The sequence below is a fragment of the Argiope bruennichi genome, chromosome 4, assembly GCF_947563725.1.
Source record: "Argiope bruennichi chromosome 4, qqArgBrue1.1, whole genome shotgun sequence".
Lineage (NCBI taxonomy): Eukaryota > Metazoa > Arthropoda > Arachnida > Araneae > Araneidae > Argiope > Argiope bruennichi.
The window spans coordinates 21,498,353-21,523,256 of record NC_079154.1 but is presented as its reverse complement, the minus strand read 5'-3'; the positions used below and the strand labels follow the sequence as shown (position 1 = coordinate 21,523,256).

Here is a 24,904-nt window from a genome sequence, read left to right as displayed (position 1 = left end):
CCTGTATCCAGTAATAAAAAAAAAACCAAAAACTAATTCATCCCCCCCCGAAAAAACCTTTTTTTATGCACTAAATTTAAGTAAATTTATTTAATGATGTCACTTTAAATGCTAAGACATTAAAAAATTTATGCGAAAGTTTTTTTATTCAAAATGAGGGCATATACTAATTTTTTATTTGGTGTAAAATGCAGTAAGAGCTCTATTTTCTATCTTTCTGTTAGAAAGTGACTGCATGAATTGATCTTAATTAGTTTCACACTTTCAACGAATCATATTTTTCTCAAGAAGCCATTCGGTTATTTTGGATCGGTTTTGTTCAAAATTATAAAGAATAAATATTAAAAAGATCCATAAACATAAGGAATCCCTCTCATACGTTCGCACTAAAAACGTTATGCAAAATGAGGCGGAGAGAATTGATAAAGGAACAATATATTAATCAGAACTTCCTGTCAAAATTGAAAAAAATGAAACTATTTATTCTTCAAATATGAAACTGAAGTCATTTTATTAATTAAATTAAAACATCTATTGGAAGATAACTGAGGGTTCAGGGACCTTACTGTGAGTGATCCTTTTATTCTAAAAAAAGAATGTGAAGGCCACCTTTCACCTTTGTGTCAATGTTTTCGCCGAATACTTGCAAATACCTTACTGTGTTCAAGTTTAATGGCCTCCGAACTGGATCCGTCGTGAAGTCTTAGCATGCAAATGATTTTTTTATGAGGCAGAACGTTTTATCAATCTCATATATGTAAAAAAGGAATTCTTTCTAATTAGTATCAGTTGCCGGAAAACATGCGCCATAAGCGCGTCTAACTCTCGCAAAACTGTTTTTTTTTAAATGGAAATCCCTAATTGTTTACAGGGATTTTTTAGAAAGCGAAATTGATCACAGCCATTTCTTGACTTTTTAGTTTACAGTATCTTCAGATTTCTAACGAAGTAAAAATTCATTTTTATGCAAGTTTTTTCTGAGCAATTTATGAAATATAATGTTTTTATTAAGATATACACTTCCTGGAGTGCTTGGCTTTGAAAATTGTTGATTGCAAATTTTAACTTACGTTGTTTTAAAAGCATATTTGGCAAATCTTTATATATATTTTTTATTTTTCATAAAAAAGCACCGTAAACAGATTTCCCAAAGAAGTTTTGAGTTGTAAGTATGCTGCTTGCCGGATTGGATAATATTTTAATATACAATAAATATTTGAAGGAGGAAATATTAATTTCAAAGAGATGCAAAATGCATAAGAATTTCCAAGAGAATATTTTTTTACCATCATAATTAATTTACTTTCCTAAATAAGCTAAACAATATGCATATGATTAAACTCTTCATTTACAAGTAAGATAATATCTCATCTTTTATTTAATTACAAAGCCATTCTTAATGAAACTTTTTTTAATAAATATAATTTAAATCTTTTTTAAAAAGATTTTTTTATATATATTTTTTTATTTATAATACGACTAGTTGGAAACTTTTGTATTAATATGTCAAAATTCTAAGTCTTTTGCTTCGATTACAGATAGCCAGATTATATCGTTTCGTAAATGAATGAAATTTATAGATAATTTAATGCAAAGTTTTCGTAAATTTAAGCAAATATCTAAGAAAAAAATTCGAAATATACCTTTTCTAAAAATTATATTTCATAGATTTTTTATTAAAATTATATTTCTTAAAGTTTAAATATTCCCTTTCAATTTTTATTGCATATATAACTCAACATTTTTCAAAGAGCATTTCTGATCTTCATTAATTTTGATTCATTGAAAATAGTTTAAACAATAAATCTTAACATCAGATACAATTCACCTTTCTATATTTAAACCTGTTGACTCGTCTTTTCCCTCCTTGCATGCTTCCCTACAGCATGCTACTATTCTATTGAAACAGATAAACATGCAGGTTACTTGGATTAAAAAAATGAGAAGAATGATATCTGCAGGCAAGAAAAAGAAGGAAAAAAAAACGTGTACTAAGTGACGGCGCCAGAAATCTATCTATTCGGTCCAATCAGGGGGCCATTGACATTGGGTTACGCAAACAAGGGTTTCTAATTGAATGGTGTTTACCACACTTTCTTTTCCCTGCGGTCATAATGCCTTTTGTTTAATTCATGGATTCATTATAAAACTATTAACTTTCTTCTCACAATTGGAAAGAAAATTCATTTTGCTAGAAGAAGAATTTTTAATGTGTTCATTGTTATAATTTTGGACGTTAATAGATTGTATGTTTTTCATGCATGCTTTATGGATAACATAATATCTAAATTATTTATTATTTTGACACTTTAGAGGATAAGATCACAGAGTGTTATCTGTTCTATATGCTTTTATTTAAAACAAAAACCAGAAAAACGATGCCTTTCGAATTTAGAAAAGCTTATTATTTAAAAAATAAAAATAATAATTTTTTTATGCATTAGGAAAAAAAGACATTAAATAATTGTTTATAAACTGATCAATTTCATTTTTAGATAATCTTGATGTTTGAGAGCATCAGTTTTAATTATCTCTTTTTTTTCGTCCTTTTTCAAATAAACTTTCATCCAGTTTTTTCAAATAAATTGTTAATTTTTTTTCTTGTAGAACATACATACAGATATTTATACCTAAATAGGCTACTAATATTTATACCTACATTGGTTATAAAACGATTGAAATTCGGAAAATATTTTATATTAAAAATTCATAAAATTTTATCGTACGGGAATCAAAAAATCTTTCAACCGTTTTTAAACTTGCTGTACTTATTAAAGCATCCTGCTGAAAATGCCCATTTAATGCACATTTTTGAGATTTATCTTTAAAGTTTCCAACTGATTTTTGTTTTACTATTTATTTCAAAATCGCATTACATCGATTCGAGTCATTTCTGTTTATTACATAACTATGAATAAAGTCTAGACATTAACATAAACTTTGCGACAATACTTTTTCAGAACATCCTAGAACATTAATTACATAAGTAGTTACACCGAATCAAGCCTAATGAAACCTGCCATTATATTTTCACTCGAAAACAAAACTAACATTGAAGAGGGATAGTCTTACAAAAAAAAAAAAAAAAAAAAAAATACAACTTTCATTACCAAACTCTGGGAGCTCAGCTTTCTTCAATTGTGTTTTTCAAATTCCTACCTTTTTAACCCTTCCGTTTCTGAAAAGATGGTACATTAGCGAGTTGAATGCCTAGAGTTGAATGACCGTGAAATGAAGAGAATGAGAAAGCCCCGTAAAATTGCCTTCCTATAATTACTACCCATGTAGAAAATATAGACGCCATGCCTAATCTTTATCGTGAAAGGTCCCGCTTTCTCTCTCATAGCGTTCTTCTATGGGGAGGAGAGAAAACATTGGCACTGAAAACGCAAAGACACGGATATCCGTTCTTTAATAAATGTTTACCTGCCTGCCGCTTTCCCGCCTCAGGCCCAGCTGCGAGGCAATCATCAATTTAGATTCTATCATCCCACGAGTCGTAAACTGTGGGTCCTAAGCTATCACGCGTCGAAAAACACAAATCGTAATATAACCTGTTGCTAAATGACAAAGCAGAATTCGAAGTCTTTCTCAAGATCAGAGGCTCTTAACCTTCATGGAGGATTCACGAAATTCGTGCTTGCTTCGAAAGATCACGAAAGTGAAAATATTTGGTTTAGCTATATCAATAGCTTTTGGTTTTGAAATTCTGGGAAGTTTTTAAATGAATTCGATTTACGTATACGTTGAATTTTATTTATTAGAACCTTAGAGAAATAAACTAATTAAATGTTGCGTGAAATTTCACTGATTGTTTTTTTAAATGAATCCCTTTTATTTCTGTTAGTCATGTTGAAGAGAAAGTCACAATTAAATAAGGAATGCTTAGGCAAATTTAAGACATGCATCAAAAACGAGCTCTAATACATTGCAATTAAAGAATGATCGATGGAAAATTTAACCTAGAAAAAAGGTGCTTAAAAATTATACATTGACTTTTATTCTTCGTTTATAAAGTAATAAATATGTATCAGGTGATTAACTTCTTATTTAGCAAGAGAAATATTATAAATCTTGATCAACGATTATCAAATGGATCTAGATGGATGACGATGCTGTTACTTTAGAATAAATTCGGTGATTCTAAGAAACTCTTCAGAATCTAATTTAATAATTTTGAAATTATATTGAATAGTTATTTTTTTTTTCTTTCATTTGCTTAAATTTTTCCTACGCATACAAATGTAAATAACTATGATATCGGTTAATAGATGCTCTGAATGTAATAAGTTGAAATGTTTCTCTTAATGACTGTTTTTTATAAATAGATGTATGCATAATAGAAACTACAGATATTCTTTTAATTTTTGCAAATCAGTGTACTTTATTTTTTCATATCTTTATTTTGTTGTATCATTATTGACTATTAGAAGTCCCTCCAAATCTCATATATCGTACAAATGGATCCCTTGATTTCACCATCTTGCCTAGTATCTGCTAAGCTAAAAAAAACAACGACTGTGAATTAGAAAACTAAAAATATACCTAATATGACTTCAGTTGTAGTAGCAAATGTGTCTAAAATTAATATTGACTTATTATTTAATAAAAGTCATCTTAATTTGAAATCGAAATGCATCAATAAACTAATTTAGAAACAGTTGAATCAACTAATGATATTATCTATTACTACTAATCATATCGGGTTGCATTTCCTAATTAGTAACACAAAAAATGATGCATTTTATTATTCTAACTTTTAATTTATAATTTTAGAGCGCAACAAAATTTGGAGTTCCAAGAATGTAACCCTTAAATTGGATTAATTCTGAAAAATTGATACCGAAGCCGTATACATAATATTTAGAACCAGCGCCGTATTATAGGTTTCATAAAAATTTTAGCGATTCCAACTTATTATTTTATACACAGAACGTGCTTTCAGGCAATGAACTACGTCGACTTATTTGTAAAGTTGGATCATTCATATTTGAATGAGAACTTTTCCTTTAAATTATATAAATAAATATGAGTAGTAAAGTTAACGAGATATTTGAACGGAATTATCATTTTGATATTTTAATTTCAGCATTTTTAACGTATTTAGAATAATGCACTTTTACAAACTTTTATTTATTTGAAAAGCTTACAAGCAGAAACTTTTGTTTAAATAAATTTTTAACCCCTTCATTATCCTGCCTTATACGAGAATGGAGATACTGCTTCTGAAACTTAGGAAAAATAATTATTAATTACTTTAAACAATTCAAGGACGTTAAAATGACATAAAATCCACAAACAGCTCAAATATTCTGGAGTTTCTAATTCAATCAAGACAGCACATTCCTTAAAAGGGAGGCGTCCTCTCATTAGATAATAAAAAAAGTAAAACAGTTAAGGGGTATTTTTTTATTATAACCGATATGCGGCAGTAAAATTAGTTCCTGTCATTTACTCTTCGCAAATGACTTATTTAACAAAATGATTAGTCAATATCGATTGTAAATTTTCCGCTAATGACTCGATATTTTGTCAGCAAATCGAACAGCAGTAATGCTGGTTCAACAAGGCGATTACAAATTTTAGTCGCTTCCTAATTACCCAACTGTGCTTTCATATCGGATAACGACACGTAAACAAAAGGTTACTAACATGGCGACCTTCCCTAAAACTTTAACCTTGTAAATAAAATGGGATCTCTCTGGATCGTTGGCTGCAAACAATGACTAATAACTGTGGAAAGAAACCAAGCAAATACTGACAGTGTTTAAACGATCTGTTCCTATCAAACAGAAGTTTAATGAATTTTTCACTTGTTCTTTTTAACCTTCTGATATTAGGAGGTTTAGCTGTGAAGGATGGATGGACAGACAATGTAGCAATTTTTTTTTATGAATAGCATTCCGTAGAATTTATGATATAGGTGATATGTCCTCGTATTACTTGGGCGTAATAGAAAAGCAAGAGATTGATAATGTGAATAGACTGATAGAAGCAGGAAGGGAATTAAAGATGAAATTTAAGCAAATTTCTTTCATTTATTTTCTGCAATTTGGATATGAACTTTGCCTTTTGCCGAAAAGTCATCGGCAGACTAATGTTAAGGAAAAAAGGATTTTATAAAATATAAGAATGGTATAGATTTAAGTACGATTTATGAATAGAATTCTGCTTCATTTCATATCTATTATTTTATTTTATTTAATAATTTGTCGCATTAATAATAAGGAACAGTATGCATTAGCAATTAAGAATAAAGAAATTTAAATTATACATAATTAAACAGTATAACTTTTTATTAATGTATAACTTTGAATATCTTAATTATTTTTCGTGCATTATAGTAACCTGGAACATTATAAATTTATTAATAATATAAATTAATAATAATCCGTGTAAATTATCCGGAAAGTCGTTCAAATATTATTAAAACCTAAAATATTATTTCGTAACATAAATTTTGGAATAAAATTAGAATTATTGTGACGTATCAAAACAAATATTTTTCACAAAACGAAAGAATATTATGACATTAAAAATGTAACTAGCAAAGGCTAGAAATTAATTAAACATAAAATATCTAATGATACGGCAGGTAAAAATTCCTAAAATTTTACAAGACAAAGTTAGAGTAAAAATTCAATTTAAAAACATCCAAATATTTTATTATTTTCGAAAGAAAATAATGCTAATTATAAGATTTGTTCAAAAACTGCTGATAAAAACACATTTTCAAAAAAATTAAGGTATTCATTTAAGTTGATAATTTAAGAAGAATTTATTTCAAGCTAAAAATATAAAAAAAAATTTAAAAACTTATAAAAATACATAATAACTAATAAATAAAAATAAAATTATGGCCACTGAAATAAAAATATATGCTCATATAAATTTTTATTGATAATAAATCAGGCAAATCCAGCTTGAAATTTTTTCTCTATATGAGGTTATAATTTTGTTAAATGAAATAATTATTTAATTTATTGGTTTTCTACCTAAAACTTAATTAAAAATGAGCATAAAAATGTTATATTTTTATATTTATTACATATAAATATAAAAATATAATATTTTTATAACTAACTGAACCTGCTTTGAATTACACTGAAGCCAATTTCTGTTCTTCTGGAATACATCAAATTATTTCAGTGTCCTCAAATGATAAACAAAGCACATTTTATTGTAACAATCCTTTCCTTTTCTGAATTATAGCGGTTATTTTAGCATCCTGCTTTGCATAGTAATGCTGTAATTTTACTAACCTCAAATAAACCAGTGAGGAAATATGAGGAAAAAAATTATGCATGGTTTCCACCGCAGAACTCTGTTTTTATGCAACTTTCCCGTAACACGTGATTGCCCCGTCTGGTTTTCTAAATAAAATTCATATTTATGACAGAAAAAGAAATATAAATTTAATCAGTAAATATCAACAGAGAAACCTTTTTGCTCAATGAAAAATGTTGCTAGTAACCAATGATTATTTAGGAAGTGTTTGCTAGTTAATTTCCTTCTTATTGGGTCAGCTTGTGTCTTTTTCTGGTAGTAATGTCCAATTGAAGTGGGAAAACTTTTCAAGTTAAATTCCCATGAAAATTTAATTTTAAAATTCTTTCCTGTTATTTTATAATACAGCCTCGTCGTTTAGAATACTATTTCCCTTCTTCAAATTTCGTAATTTGAAAAAAAAAAAGCTGGATGGGAAAATAATTTCATTTCAGTTTTTCTGTTGTACATTCGTACTTGCAAATATTTAATTTGTAGGAAATTTTTTTCTTTTTAGAAAACGTTTAAGTTATATTTACCTACGTGAATTCCCCGCTCATCTAATGATAATAAATGATGTTCTCTTTTTTTCTAAGTCTTTCTCTTCTTTTTGTCAGCAAATATTTTGTACAAATTCTAACCAATATTTAATTTTACTTCCGATTTTCTTTTTTCTTCCTTTATCATTCTAAAAAAAGCGTTGCATAAATAGCATGTAACTAGCGAGTAAAAAAAAATTGGGGGCACCAACGGTTTGTTTGACTTTTTGAGCCAGCGTCGGTTTGTTTGTTAGAGTTTGGTTCATTTATATTAATGTTCCATTTCAAAGTGACACAAGTTTTTCTCGGTAAACATTTTAATCTTAATAATTGACAAGACAGATCAACTAATAAACGTGTTGTAAAGATGCATATCAAAAGTCTTATATTTGGAGATAAATGCAGAATCATTGTGTCGATACCTCTGAATACTTCAGGATCACATTTTCTAGAACATCATGACTTTCATTTCAGAAATATTTTTTTCTATAAGTATTTTATTTTATAATTCCTGCATTAAGCCACTCATTTCATAAGCGTACTTTTTTATAAATTGCCAGCATATTTTTATTTATTTAGATATTTATACAATAATCTATATGTTTTTCAGGTGTAATCCATAAAAGAGCAGCATTTTACTTAGCTAATGATACGAGTAAGTATATTTATATTAGAACAGATAAAGAATAATACTTCTGAGCAAATAGTTATAGAAATAAAAGTTTAAATAGTTTTTAAAGATAACTTTTTGAAAATAAATAGAATTTTTTTTCTTATCTTTTACGATTACTTTCGGTGAAATGAGTTATTTGCCAGAAATAGCTTTAAACGATGAAAAGCCATTTTCTATTTAAGGAAAAAAATATCCTAATTAAATTTTAGTGATTATAAAAAAAACTAGTAGATTGATTTTCACAAAATAAGCAAACTGCATCATAATATATATCATATAAGGGACTTGAAAAGACAAACCTATTAAAGCTCATTTTATTTCAGTTTGTTAAACATTTGTTCACATTAGCAATGGTTTTTCAAATCACACCGCATGTTGAGAAAGGGCGCCTTTCATACATTCAAAAATTTATTTAAAAGTTGCTCAAAAATGTTTGCAAAAAGATCTATTTGTTACGCCAGTTTAATGGGAGGGGGAACGAAACAATTATTATATGGTATAACTATCATTAGTGCTATGCACTATAAATGACTTCAGTTCCTGATATCATCTTTTTACTTTTTCCCCTTCGCCTAAACTTGTTACTTCTTTGTAAAATAGAAAAGATTTGTGATTTTAGATGAGTATTTGTATTTAAAACCTTTGAAACATCGCATTTAAAACTGAACGATTTGATTATGATGAATGATTTCGACTTGAATCAATCTTAGTCAAATGAAAAGTATGATTTTTGATCAGAAAAGCAATCATCACTAATCATCAATATTACCACAACATATTAACATAAATATGTCATTTTAAATATGTTTTTGTTCCAAAAAGTAGAATTAAATTAGTTATAGGCATCAAATAAATAAAAGCCTAGAGCTTCATAAGACTCAGTGTATTTACTACACATTAACAGCATAAAAACTTAAAATTCATTTAAGATTTTCGTGAAAACAGCTTTAGAAATAAATAGTTCTCTCTTTTTATTATTGCTATGAGTAGGGTTAGCATTCAGATTAATGTTTTTGCAGTGTGTATCGTCGATGGTGATGTATATAGAAACGGAGACCCTGTTCCTACTGACGACGAATGTGAAAAATGCACCTGCCGACCTCCAGGATTTTCATGCGTGTTAAGAGACTGTGATACAAAACCAGGATGCAAGGCAGTTCGAAGAGCAGGAGAATGCTGTCCTGAATATGTTTGTGGTAAGCTCATCTATATCATTACGATTATTTATATATGAAACATAATTATTCACATTATATTATATTATATTATATTATATTATATATATATATAAAGTGAGATTATAGTTCTCACAAACTCATTCAGTGGATGGTATAATACAATCATACATCAAAAATATTTTTGAAAATGATGAAAAATGTATGAACTTTAGAAAAGAATATTAAAAACACGAATTTATTGACAATATTTATTGCCGATCCCGCCCTTTCTTAATGAAAAAATTCTATCCATTAAGGTACGCGGCAAAAAATGAATTTTACTTCTTTTCAGTTGCTTTATATATATATATATATATATATATATATATATATATATATATATTAATGGGATTTGCAGGCAATATTGCAGTTTAACGTGTGGCAGTTAAGTTTCAGAAATTAGATTATCAAAAGCAAGAAGCCCTCACAAGTCAGCAATTACAAGTGTGATTTTTTATATTTGAATTCAAGTGGAAAGATAATATTAATTTCATTAAGAATACAGATAAAATGAAATTTTTACACATACATACTTCAAATTAAAAAAATGGAACTCTTTTGCTGTTAAATTAAATGAAATTTAGTAAAGTGAAAGAAATTTGTCTGACAGATTAAGTGGATGAATCATATTTGGTGTGTATGTTTTCTAAAATTTCATCACCATTTCTATTCAATGAGAGTTTTATAGCAAAATCTGATCTATTTAAAAATAAGTGTTAGTAGAAATTCGCATTTCCTTAATTTATAACAAAAAAAAATCATTATTCCAAAAAAAAATTCTTTATTATAATTTAAGAAAGATTTGTCTTTTCTTAAATTAAAAGAATTTATATGAACGCACATATAAAAAAATCATTAAATTAGAATTAAAAATTATTTTTAACGTGTCTGTTTGCTGTTTTTACCCAAACAAATTCCCTACAGTGATGACTATCTTTTGCAAGTTTAACATTTGTTTTGAAAATTAATCTAGCCTTTTTTTCAATATCAAGATTATGTACTTTTGTATGGTCTGGAGAATATGGAGTTAAAAACCGTACTGTGACTGTTGACATAACCATGAACTTTCAAATCTTTCGTCTGGCGCATTTGCTTTTTCGTTTGTGTCCTTGGTAAGATTCTACGTAAACTACCACTAGTAATTACAGACCCCCGATGTACAATCATTCTTAACTTTCACCTTTAAGGCTCTCTAGCACGAGTTTCCCCCAACAATAACTTCTAAAGCGAACATTTTAAAGTCTGTTAAAAATGGTTTCTGCCCTGAGGCCGCGTCTGAAACTTCCCCCCCCCCCTGTTTCTACCAGTTTATATTTTTAAAATGCTTCAGAAACCCTTGTGGCCCGTTTTATTTCTTTAAAAAATGCACAGGTGTATTCATTGCAGTCGTATACTTTGCTTCTTTTATTTTCTTATTCTTCGCCTTCCTTTCTTTATCTTTCATCCTTTTAAATTTAACAGGAACATAATTTATATAACCATTATTTACATCTAAGACACCTGCAGGGTAGATGTTATTGCAAAATGCATAAAATTCCGGACCCGCCATCAGACATTCTTATTTATAATAATTTACCTTATTTTCTATACTCTAAGTCTAATTTATAAAGTCTCACTTTATACTTTATAACAATATTTCAAGAAATATTTGTGATTAATTTAATGCATACTGTGCGTACTAATTATACATGCAAAAAATTCGAATATATTTATATTAATAAATATTTCTTGAATTCTTTTTTGCATATTAAATATAGAAAACACCTTCACCCTTTTTAGCTTTATTTATCATTTTATTATTTAATTTACTAATCTCATTTGGAAAAATTAAAAAAGAAGAAAATCTTTTCTTATCTGTAAAAAATCTATATTTTAAAAATAGGGGTAGTTTTTGAAATTATGCTTATTGTATGCTACAGATCGGAAGGGTTTTTTGAAGTTATATTATTTAAAAAATTTTAATATGCATTCAAATCTTTTCGTTTATATTACTGATGGGAATTTTTAAGAAATATATTATGTTGCGCTTCCACATAAATGGAGATCAATATTCATGGTCTTAAATATTTTCCAAGTGAATTGACTACGAGATATGGATATCACAAATATACGACAAGCGTAATTGTGTATCTTTAACAATATCCAGCTGCATTTTGCATTATTCACAAGACTTACTTAAATGTGCACGCCGTATATCGTATAACTGCACATTATTTAAACTGTACTGTGATGTCAAGTCCTTTTCTTTTCAGTAAAATGCAAAATGTTAAGGAGATTTCATGCGTACAATTTGAACGTGAATTGACACCAGTTTAAACTGAAATAATTTTCAATGTGTTTAGAAATTACAGTAAATATTTTTCCCGTAGGTTGTGTCCATAATAATCGAGTATACGAAGATGGAGAAATAATAAAAGATCTTCAAAATAATTGTTATACATGTCGCTGCCACGGTAGTTCCATTTCGTGTACGTTTGCCGAGTGCCTTTTCAGAGGTGACTGCCCACCTGAATATGTGCCAGGAGAGTGCTGTCCACGCTACGACCATTGTCCACCTCTTAGTAAGTGATTTAACAATAATTCTCTGTATTTAAGGTATAATCGTATTAAATTTTATTTCATAAACAGCATAAACAAAATGCATTTTAGTATAAAAAAATTATGTTTAGTTTTAACAGTAATTACTAATATGCAGTTTGCAACTCTAGACTGCCTATTTAACTTTTTACGTTTAAATATTATATTTTCAGAATTACATTTATTTTCATGTTAAATAATCATAGAATTAATATTTGTTCAATCTCTGATTCTGTATAAATCAGATTTTTAAATTGTCAGTAAGAGTTAAGTATACGTAAGAAAGCGGCAATTTTCAAGCCGAATTTAAGATTAAAAATACAATTTTTGCAGAACAATGCGAGATTTATCTTAAATCGGAAACTAAATAAAAGAATAAAGGTTTATCATTAAATTTGATATGTCCTAATAATTAATCGCTATTCCGTCTTACAACTAATTTATAAACTAGGAGAGTTTTAAAAAATGGGAAATGAAATAAAATCAAATATCCAAATATTATTTATTTTCGAAATTTCCTTGAACTGCGGTAGTCTTATTGTTCCAAGTTCGAAATCAAATTACAACAAACATCCACTGAGTATATAAACATGGTATAATTCAAATCTGATAACGAAAATGTTCTCCAGTTGGTGTGGCTTCAAAGTTTAAGGAAGGGGTGCTAGTTTAAGTGTTATCTTCGTAATGTAACTACGGTTCAAAATTACCAAGTTCATCTCAAAATATCTGTTGGGTTCTTCAAAAATTGGTCACTAATATAACTAAGGAATTTAAAAATACCAAAATATTAGATTTAAACAGCCATTTAAAAGCTTTTTGAAATGTGGTTATTTTAAAAGAAGATTACTGTTCATTTTCATGAATTTTAAAGAAATTTTTTCTAATTTGTCTCAACAAAAATTACTTAAAATCCATGCTTAGAAGTTATTGCATGAAACTCTTCAATCCAACATACACAATCTTTCCATGAAAATCTTTAAACCGGCAGAAATATAAACCCATTTATTTTTAATCGAAAACATATTTCTATGTGAAATAATGATTTATAATGATTATTTTTTAAAATATTCGATGCAATTTTTTACATGAAATATGGAAAAGTGTTTTCTTACTAATAAATTTTGCTACCAAATTGGCGTTTTGAAACAACTTTTTATCTATAGGAAAATTAATACTTTTCTTTTTTTATTATTTGATTACAATCACATTGTATTTGACTATAACATTTTTTCGATGCAATTTATTTTAAGAAATTAGTATTAATTTCATAATAGCACGAAAAATATTTCAGTAAATAAAAATATTATTTCCCTCTCGCGCTGTTCTGGACAAATATATACAATTAAAATTTTTAATGTAAATTTGCTCGTATTTACCGTTTTAAAATATATCTACGATTTTAAATGTACACAGTGAATTTTTGAAATATTTTGTAGTACTGCTATGATTAAGATATGGAAAAAATTTACAAGAAATATATAATAGTATTTTATTCTATCTATAATTCGATATATTTGCGCAAATAGAAATCTAGTACAAAATGCGCATTTTGAAATAGCCACAATTTCACAAAACATGATCAAACAATTCTGCAATTGCACTTTCTAAAAGTATTACTTTATACAGTACAATAAATTACAATTTTTCCAGTATTACTTTATAAGGCTGGTCCCGAAATTCGTAAAATGATGGATGGTTTTTGACTTATACTATTCCCAATTAACTTTACATATTCATTATTTTTTATTTACTCTTTTATTTCAGCAACAAATGTTTATTGTTATTAACAAATGTTTGCAAAAATTCTTAAATTTATTAATATACTTATAATTACCATTTTTTAGACAATATAGTTTTAGTTTTGTAAAACAACAGCTGTAGATAGGTAATTGAACTATAAATTATATAAAATAAAATTTGAATTTTTAAAAACTGCAGTAACTTAAAGCAGCGCATGAGGCTTCATTATGGTTGAAATTAAAACTATCGTCAGAATTTTCAGCATTTTTAAAAAATTATTCGTTAAAACAGAATTACGAAATGGCTTACTCATAATGTTTCAAATTGAATTTCTTGTTATTTTCAAATTATTGGTTATTTCAAAAAGTTTGAAAATGCAAATATGGATATGTTGGAGTCATCACGTCAAACTTTTATAATTTTGAATATTTATCTGTATTATTTTATTGGGTCACTTCTTATTATCCACTTCAAATTAAAAAACTTTTCCCTGCTAATTCTGCTTTTAAAGAAACGAATCACAATATTCCCACATAAAGGAATGAATATTAGGGTAAAGATATATAGGATTAGCAATGATTTTTTTTTCAAATGGCGATAAATTTTCAAAAGTTCTATTTAAATCGAAATCAACCAGATAAAATAGTAAGTTCAACAGATTGGCAAACTATAATTTTCACCGTTTTGATTCAGTAGTGGAGTTTCCATTGATATTGGCTTTCCCATAAAGTTAGTACAATTGGATTTTATGCTCTCACATATCTGATACACAGAACAAAAAATAAATTATAAATAAAAGAATTTTCTTCTGAATGAAAAAAAATGGACCAAGTTTTAATATATATTTTTCTTACTAATTAATTTAAAAGATAATACAATAAATTTAAATCCATCTTGCGTATTATTGTTATGAAGCAATTATTTTTTTTTTCACTGTGAAGGCAATCTGTGCTTTTCTAATTTGAAATTTCCTTTTTCCAATTTAGAATAAAATGAACTAATAACAATTTTAAATTTCTTTATACTACTACACTGAATTCGTGGAACTTAAGTTTATGCAACCAGCTGTTAAGTGTTTCGGGAAATAATACAATATATAGGGTGTTCATTAATTATTGTCGGGGTTTCCGTACCTCATAACTTTCGAATAAAAAATATTACGCAAAAACCGATTACGTATTCGTAAATTACAACTCAAAGAATTTTATTAATGATATTAAAGTGTAAAGCTTGCACAATTTGCACTTTGTAGGCATTCAGCTGAAGCCGATTATGTATTCGTAAATTCTCTGAACAAATTTTGACTCGAATTGAGGATGATGAAAATTACCTTCGTAAATGGTTCTTCAGTGACGAATCCACTTTTCATGTGTCAGAAAAAGTAAGTAAACATAACTGTAGAATATGGGGCTCGGAAAACCCGCACGATTATCAAAAGTCAAAATTTGTTCAGCGAATTTACGAATACATAATCACCTTCAGCTGAATGCCTACAAAGTGCAAATTGTGCAAGCTTTACACTTTAATATCATTAATAAAATTCTTTGAGTTGTAATTTACGAATACGTAATCGGTTTTTGCGTAATATTTTTTATTCGAAAGTTATGAGGTACGGAAACCCCGACAATAATTAATGAACACCCTGTATAATTTTAAGGTTAGGAATCCAAATATACGAGGCAAAAAGTTGCTCGAAATATTTTGTGTTAATTATCAAAATAACTAAGAAAAGCAGTGAACTATTATCTTTTTATTCTAAATAATCCTATATCCCTTTAAAATACACTTTAGCCCAATTTTATTTATGTTTTGTTTTTGCCTTACAGGTACTACCTCATCTTCCACTATATTTACAACAGTATCAACTACGCCATCTAAATTTGTACAGCAACATGAAGTATTCCTTAATTTAACAACTCAATATTTAGAAAAATTTACTGATGAAGGAACCACTCTTACTGTCGTTGATATTTTGCCAAGCAGCACAACAACCACTACTACTCAAGCTTATTCTGAAGAAACCTCTACAACAGCTGCAGTTACGGTGAAGTTTACGTTGACGGATGGCCCAGTGACAAATATTACTGATTTAGATTTGAATACCTTGACAACACTGTTGCCACTGCAAACATCGACGTACACTGAAACAACAAAATACATATTTCCGGATGAAAATCAGTCAAGGCGAACTACTACTCAAGCTACTATATTGGATGTTTCCGATGGTAGTTCAAGTAAAGAAGTATTATTTTCCACTGAAACAGAGGAATCTAAGGAGGAATTATTAACTTCTACAACAAGTGTTATCACCGAAAGTACGATGGTGTCGACACCGACACCTGACGCTTCATTAGTAGAAAGCACAAGTGAAAAAATATTTGAAGTTCACAGTTCAAATGAAGCTACCACTAAAATTACAGTTACGAAAAATGAATCAGTAGAATTAGATGGAAGTACTGAAGCAGAACTTCACTTTGATGAAACTGGTGATCACAGCAAAACGCCAGCAGACACTGTCATAATTGATTCATCTACAACTTCATACGAATCAACGCAAATCTTTGATGGAGAAAAAACTGACAGTGAAGAAGAATCTGACAGTGTAAGCATTTTACCTGAAACTTCCGAAGACAGAGTGGTGCATTCTTCTTCGACAGATAAAGACGATAATTTGATAACGGAAACCCCAGAAAAAACGCATGTGTCTTCTACTACTGACGAATTATCTCTAGTAACCGAATTTGTAAAAGAGGAAATCACTTTATTCCCACAAAGCTTGCATAATGTATCAGGGGATTATAATGCTACTGAATTTGTTTCTATCACAACTCATACTGAAGAATCAACTGAACACGAATATGAATCTACAAAAGCTTCAACTGTTGTAGAAACTCACGAGCCAAGTTCTGAATTTAATGAAATATTCGATGGAGAAGAAAAATTGTCAACTGAGAAATTAGATAAATTATCTGTTGCTACAGATATTTCTGATCTTTCTTTCGAGACTTCAACGACTGAGAAGACAAGTGAGACAACTTTAGCTGAGGAACGTACAACTATTCAATCTTTTAACCAGCCCATTGATGTTCAAGAAACTACAACAAAACATATATCTGTAACTTCTCAGGATGAAGAAAAATATGTATCTGTTCAACAAACAAAGGAGAAGGAAGAAACTACGAGCACGAAGCCAACAACTGAATTATCAAGCGAGATAAATGAACTATTTTTTGAATCAGAAAATAAATCACACGAAATTTCAAGTACTCTCCAACCACTTGATATAGCATCATCTGGTGAAAGCGACGTCACTGAAGAGTGGAAGAAAACAACTCAACACATTGATTTAATTGAATCGCAAACATCTAGCATAGAAGATAAGCAATCTACTAACGTGTTTTCAGAATATCCTACTGAATCGGAGTTTTCAACCGAATTGAAGAATTTTACTGAAAATCCTTTATCTCCGCCTGAAATTAATACAGAAATCGAAGATTTATCAACAGGAATGGAAGCTGAAACGAGTACTATCATTCCAACCAGTGAAATAACCGAAAAACCTTTAATTTCTGATACACCTCATGTTTTCGAAATAGAATCTTCCGAAATAAGTCACAACGATACTTCTCATGATACTTTAGAAGAGAATGATGCAAGCGAAGACATTCATACTTCAAGTGATTCGCATTTATTAACTATTCTTGACAGTGAAACATCATCATCTACAGACGATACAAATTTCTTTGGCCATTCCACAGAATCAGACACAACAATAAAAGAACAGAAAAACACGCCAACATTATCTGTAGAAGATCATACTTTTGTTGAAACATCTCCTACTGAACTCAAACTTGGTGTATTTACAACAAATTATGAGACAACGACTCAGAAAAAGGCTCCAGACAGTTCTTCAGATATGATACCTGAAACAACATCGGAGTTAGCTCTAGGTGGTAACAAATTCTCCACTGAAACTACAAAAACAGATACTTCTACATATGAAAACATTTCTGAAGCGTCTATTGCTGATTTCTCTGAAAATTCTGGAACCAAAACAAGTACATCTAATGAAATTTTAGAATCTACAACATCTGCAATTATAGAAAATAACAAATCAACGGAATACTCTTTCACAGAGAACTCCGGTACAAAATTAGGAGATCTTGACTATGTTTCCGTTTTTACAACTGCTTCAAATCAGAATGAAGGTCATTCGGTTTTTCCAAACATTTCTGAAAGTACTGAAGAAGAAAAAGACTCAATTCAAAATTCAGAAACAGAAACTATATCAGAAATTTCTAATGGGATAAAAGAATTGACTACTATTGAAAGCGTGACTGACACAGTTTCTAATTTATCAGAAAATGAAGTTGCAACTTTAATGGATCAAACTGAAGAAGTTTTAGAATCAGAAACTTTACAATCAAATTTTGATACAATTGTTAATAACCAGCAAACAACAGAAAGTGTAGAAAATTTTGATAATAAGATATCAGAAATTACAAAAGAATCTGAAACTTCTGAACTAGTTTCTGACACTACTGAATCAGTAAATGTATCTACTTTACAACACGTTGTTTCTGAAGATAATAACAATACCAAGAGTTTTGCTGACAATTCAGCTGTAGAAAGTGCTCGTATCACGGAATATGAATCAGATCACGATGTAACAACGTCTTCTTTAAAAGAAAGTGATATTGATCAAACTTTAGAATTTTCAACATCTTCAACTAGTGACATTATTACGACAATGTCTCCTTTACTTCAGGATATCAAAACTAAAGACATTGAAGTAACAAAAACTACCGAAAATCAGTTTCATGATTCAACTTCTCTTTCTACTGATAAAGATGTAATTATTACAAAGATTTCTGTTGATGCCCATAGTACTACACCAATTTCAAATGAGAGTGAAACTGATGCTTCAGACGATTTTAATAATGATTTAGCTAGCACTTTCAGCAATAATTATGAGAAATTCAGTACAGAGTTAAAAACCTCCACTGTCAATAGTCCTTCTAATGATGTTCCAGCATTAATTTTAGTTGATCATGAAAATAAGGAAACTACTTTCTCTACTACTATTACTTCAGGCGATTCTGACTTTACATCAACAGAAGAACAAACTGGAACTGTTAAACAGGAGACCAAACTAGAAACCAATGATTTGGAATTATCGCCCAAATTATCTAGCCAGAAAAGCACAACGTTGATGAATGATGAAGATTATAGTGCCTTAGATTCCGAAGAAAACTTTTCTGAGGAAGCAAACAAACATTCTACTCATAATGTGATTCAGCCATCAGAATCAGAAGTGGAAACATATACCAATTTCAATGAAACTGAATCCCTTTCCCCAAGTGAATCCACTTTCCATCAAACAAAAGATAATACTTTATCGATCGATGAGGATCTCGTAAGCGAGGAAAATTATCTCGATGTAAAAGGAAATGTTTTGCAAGATAGTCATAGTGATGAAGTAAACACTGCAACTGGCTTCGAAACTGATTCTGAAGAAAACTCTATTTCTTCAACTATTCATCCTATAAATAATTCATACAGCACCGAAGAAGTTCATTTCATAAAAGAGTTTACAAACACAAATCCTGAAGATTCTGAAAGTTACTCTACTAATTCAGAAAACTCAGAAAACTTGCAATCAGACAGCACTACTTCAGAGCAAAGTAGCTCAAACATAAGATCTACAACTATATCCTTGGAAGAAACTTCTTCGAATACAAAGAATGATACTTTTATTGTTACTGATGAGTTTGAAGTTCATACTGATGAAATACCAAAAAAGGAAGTTACTCTTAATGAAGAAAATTTCACTCATCCTGATTTCCAAACTACTGAGGAAAATTCTCATACTCAAACCCATGATAGCAAACCTAATGAAAACGAAACTTTACAGGTTGATGACGAAGACCCTATCTCAGAAACTGAAAGTATTGAATCCAATCACGAAATAAAGGATAGATTCTTTGCAAATGAAACTGCTTCAGTTAATTTTAATGAAGGTAATTCTTTTACGGAAACACTTGAAGGTGAAGAATCATTTTCACCGGAAAATACTTTCATAACAGAAGAAAATGTAATTAATTTTTCTGATGAACTTAGTATGCCAAATCATGCTAATGAAGATGTAATCTCTGATAGCTCAGACATTCTTTCATTGAGTTCCATATCTTCAAATGATAATCCGCCATTTACACTGACATCAGCATCAAATATGAATAATATTCCTGAAGAGGCAAGTACACATACTGAAAATAATGACGGCGATAACTATAGTACATCAAATACAGAGATTTTAGTTGGCCAAAGCTATAGTGAATCTTCTTCAGAAAATCCTGTTAGTAATTTCGGGACACCTGATACTAGTGCAATGACTGAAAACAAAGAAAATGAATCTACTGAAGAATTCTCTACAATTGATGAAAATACCTTCGGAGAAGCCATGCACGAATATAGCGATGATCATGAAAAATCTGACATTCTTAAACTAACTAGCACGGCTTCACAAAACACGCAAACAACAACTCACGATCAGACTTTTGACTATCACGATATTGAAATGGATAGCGAAGAAGAAGCAACTGAATTTTTTAATATTAATATAACCCATCCTTCAGTTTCCTATCGGGTAGAAACAGCTAGAAATTTAGATGATAGCACAACTTTGGAAAATCTATCCTTTCAGAATGAATCAAACTCTTTGAATGTTGAATCATTGTTTGAAGATAAAATTTCAAGTACACAAAGCGATGAAAACAATTCTAATACTTCGGAAGTGGATGAAGTTAACAGCGATGCTTCTATTAACCAAACAGTTGGAGCATCTTATTTGCACGATGATTCCAAGATATTTGATGAAATGGGAGATCATATCAGCGGAGGAAATTTGTATTCGGCATTTGTTGTACCAAGTGATGAAAATCTTCATAAATCTAAGGAATCCCAAATACAAACTATGTCTGACATTACCGAGTCTGAATTATATGAAGTAGGGAAGAAAAACGGTACTGAAAACATTCTACCTGAAAATAAATCCAACTCTACCGCATTTCCAAAAAACCCATATGAAGCTTATGGTTATCTCGGTGGTGTTTACATAACTGGAAACAGTAAATACAATGATCATAAAAAATATTCGCATGAATTAACGCATTCCCCAAATGATGAAATAAATACTGTAGAAAATAAAGTTAATGTTGAAACGACAGAAAATTCTTCTCCAGTTTTAGATAGCGAAAGGAATGCCGAAAAGAACAATGAAGAAGTAAGTGAGTCAGAGATTGAAAGTGTAAATGAAACTACTATTAAAATTGAAGCAACTGTTAAACCCACTATTCAATATTATAATGAAAACAATTTTGGAAATGCAGAAAATCTCGCACTTCAGGATCAGTCAAGGGTTACACAAATCAATGCAACTGAAAATGAGGTAGAGATGACAACAACAGAAGATTATAGTATTAATTATAACACTTCATCGGTCTTCCCGGTGAATTCCAACACCACAAAAGAAGCCTCAGAGAAACATAACTATCAGATATCAAACGAAAATTCAAAGAATGAGAATGGCCCTGAAAAAGGAGGAGAATGGTTAGAACCAACGTTGCAATCATCTAATGCTGAAGTCTTTTTGCACTCACAGAGTACCAATGCAAATGAAAATGCAAAATCATCTGTAGAGCCAGATGATTATTCTACTTCGTCCAATACACCTGAGCAGAATCAAAAAGGGCCCGAGAAAGGTGGTGAATTATTTGAACCTACAATTTCAAATCCGTTCCATTTAGATAAAAAACCAGAAGAAACTGAAAGTGGTGATCAATCATCCTATGAGAAGATTGAGCTTGAAACAGAATCTCACAGTACGACAGAAAAAGTGAAGTTTGCCAGTGAGTTACCCATATACGTCCTCTCCAGAGGTAAAGAAAGTAGCCGTCCAGGTGCATTACAGTTCAGCTCAATTGAAGAATCTGATACTAAAGGCAGTAATATAAGTGATATTCATTTAGATTATCTTGCGAGTGATATTCACTTTAATTATCTTAACAACAGCCAAGTGAGTGATGAAGAGAACTCTAGAAAGGAAATTCCATCTTTTCCTAATACAGTTCTTAATGAAACAATTATTTCTTTCAATGATTCACATAATCTGTTTGCAGAGCCTTTGAATCAAACCGAAAAATCAAATTTAAATGATTCTCTTCTAATGTCGGACGAAAGTAAGGAAAATATATTACAACCATATTCCCTCATTGATGTTATATCTAACGTTTTCAAGGCCCCGGGATATGATTCTGAGGTGCATTCTCATTTTCTTAAAGAACAGGTAAATTATTCTGGTAAAGAAGAACCCTTAGTCATTGTCAAACGAAATGCAGATGCGTTTCAAGAAAGAATGAATTTTGAAAAAGAAACTCCACTCAAACCTGATCCAAACTCAAAACTTAATGATGATAAGATTAATCCGCACGTTCTTCAAACAAAAAAGACAATCTACGACGCAATATCAGCAGCGTCATCCACTAATTCTAAACGACAAGATCCTCCTCCAGCTAAAGTTACATCGGCATTCATCTTCGTAGTTTCTCCAAATGACCACAATTCAGGGGCTGATAAGCCCTCAAGTTCTTCAAGTGGCTCAGCTCAAGAAATTGAGTTTCCAAATGACAATATGTTTTCTCAAAATAATGCACAAAAAACAAAATATTAGCATTCAAGACATTTTTATAGGTGACATGAATTTTCTTTGTTGATCAGAAGAGTTTCATGTTTTTCATTGCATCCAGGTCTTCGAATGCCTGATTGCGGTCAGCTGTTGTGCCTTATCGCTGTTTCAGAACTTTCAGTGATAGACATCACATTCATATAAACTCACTATCATTTCGCAAACATTTTAAATACAAACACATTGAGGACGTCAGAGAGAGATGGTACAGATTCACGTATCAAGGGACACAATCGAATTGTGCTGATTTTACAAACTATCTTAATGAAAACTAAGGAACTTGTTCATTATTTAATTGCTTCATTTATTTAAAGGGCTTTTCTTTTTTTCATTTATCCATTGATCATATATGTGTTTTGCGTGTACCGTTGCAATTTGAATTAGGAATATAATGAGAAATGAATGTTGTATTTTTAGATGCATTTTAAACATATAATTACTATTTTCAAAGAAATTTTGTTTCTCAGAAAATATGTATGAATTCTTCCTATCAGTCTGTGAGTAGTTAATGCAAAAAAAGCAAATTTTGCATTGTATTTTGACGGTTAGTTATTTTGATATGAAAAAAAGTAGTTCAATGTTGAATGTATTCTTCATTTATATGTTAAGCATTTTATTTATTTATTTATTTATTATTCATTGATGCAGAATTATTGCAGTTGTTATTATAAATTGAATTCTGCATAAATCGCTTAATCACAACTATCATCACATCTGATCATGCTCCAAACTTGAAAAATAAATGTAGAAAAAAAGCAAATGTATAATTAGAATAAACAAAATATACCAGATGGTCGTTATGGTAATGATTACTAATTTTTTTATGATTTTTATACAACATGAATGTAATGCATAAAGCATCGCCAATCAAATCTCGCGAATGTTTATCAATGATAGTTACAAGTACAGATTGTTGTTTTTAGTGCACTTAATAAAAATCCAGGTGAAGTGTAAGGAACATAGAACCTCCAGGAAGTACAGAATTATAAATTTATTAATGTTTTGCATCCTTTAACAAATTTAGTTTAACCTTCAAAGCAATTTTTCAATGAATTAATGCTTTGTAAATTTATTAAGATAATCTGGAAAAGAAGTCGTACTAATTTACTTCTCTTTTCAATGAATTTAATATTTTTGTGATTAAAAAAATTCAAGAAAAACGGAAGTGGGCTATATAAAGATGCAAATGTGATTTGGTTAGTTCTTTTCTTATCATTTTGTTCAGCTTTTCATCCTTTTGTCCTTGTATATTCTTAATAAATGAATATGATAAATGATTCTATAACTAGGAAATGGTTAGCAGCTAACTACCCTGTTGTTTGGACGTTTACTATTTGAATAGAAAATAAAAGAGAGGTGCACTTTCCAAATTGGCGCCGAAGGATGCCGAATTCATTTTCTATCGGAGGCGTTTCCTCATGAAGGTCACGTGCACTATGGCCCCGTAGGATATCCTCATTAGCTATCTTAAGAGAAGAAACCATTTGCTACTGAACTGTGCGGAAATAAATGCGTGAAAGCTTTCAAAGCCTGCTTTCGGATGTATTTTCGATATCTTTTAAGTTATTCCTTTTTAATTAGATAATTGTAGGTTTATAGTAAATAATTTTTCTTTATCAAGCTTGTGTACCATACGGCTTACTTTATCCCTTATAATTATTTTATCATATCAAGTTTTATTACATTAATATAATTAGGCAACAACTTAGTAATTCCTAAAGGAATTTTACAACTGTATATTATTTAAGTCCTACTTAATTTTCAATTTCAGTGTTATTTTTTGTAAACTGCAATCATTGTAAATAGAAAATATTTAAACTTTCAAAATCTATAATTATTTCAAACGTTCATATAAAAATCTTATATTTATAAAGTCTAAAATTATTTCATTTGTATTTCGAATACTATTTTTTCCCAGATGGATTATTAATTAATTTTTTATTTGTTTTTTATTATTACATTTATTTCTACCACTCTAAATTTAAATGAAAAAATTTTCTAGATTTAAATGAAACATTCATAAATTAGCCTAATATGAAAAAAGAAATTAATTCTTAACATAAAGAAAGGATTGAAGAAACTGGTTTACTTTTTATACATATTCTATAAGGATTTGAGCTAAAAGGCGCAATGTTTAAATTTTAATTTT

The 24,904-nt window shown here is 29.5% G+C and overlaps 1 protein-coding gene across 2 annotated transcripts in view; it reads left to right on the top strand.

The window, feature by feature from the left end:
- Nucleotides 1-24,541, top strand: part of LOC129966517 (serine-rich adhesin for platelets-like) — a 97,021-nt gene extending 72,480 nt beyond the window's left edge. For both annotated transcript variants that reach the window (XM_056080953.1, XM_056080952.1), the window contains exons 3-6: nucleotides 8,416-8,460; nucleotides 9,498-9,674; nucleotides 12,065-12,256; nucleotides 15,839-24,541. In XM_056080953.1, the coding sequence (XP_055936928.1) occupies nucleotides 8,416-8,460; nucleotides 9,498-9,674; nucleotides 12,065-12,256; nucleotides 15,839-22,740 (7,316 nt within the window). In that variant the 3' untranslated portion in view covers nucleotides 22,741-24,541. The remainder of the gene's footprint in view (nucleotides 1-8,415; nucleotides 8,461-9,497; nucleotides 9,675-12,064; nucleotides 12,257-15,838) is intronic.
- Nucleotides 24,542-24,904: the final 363 nt, after the last annotated feature.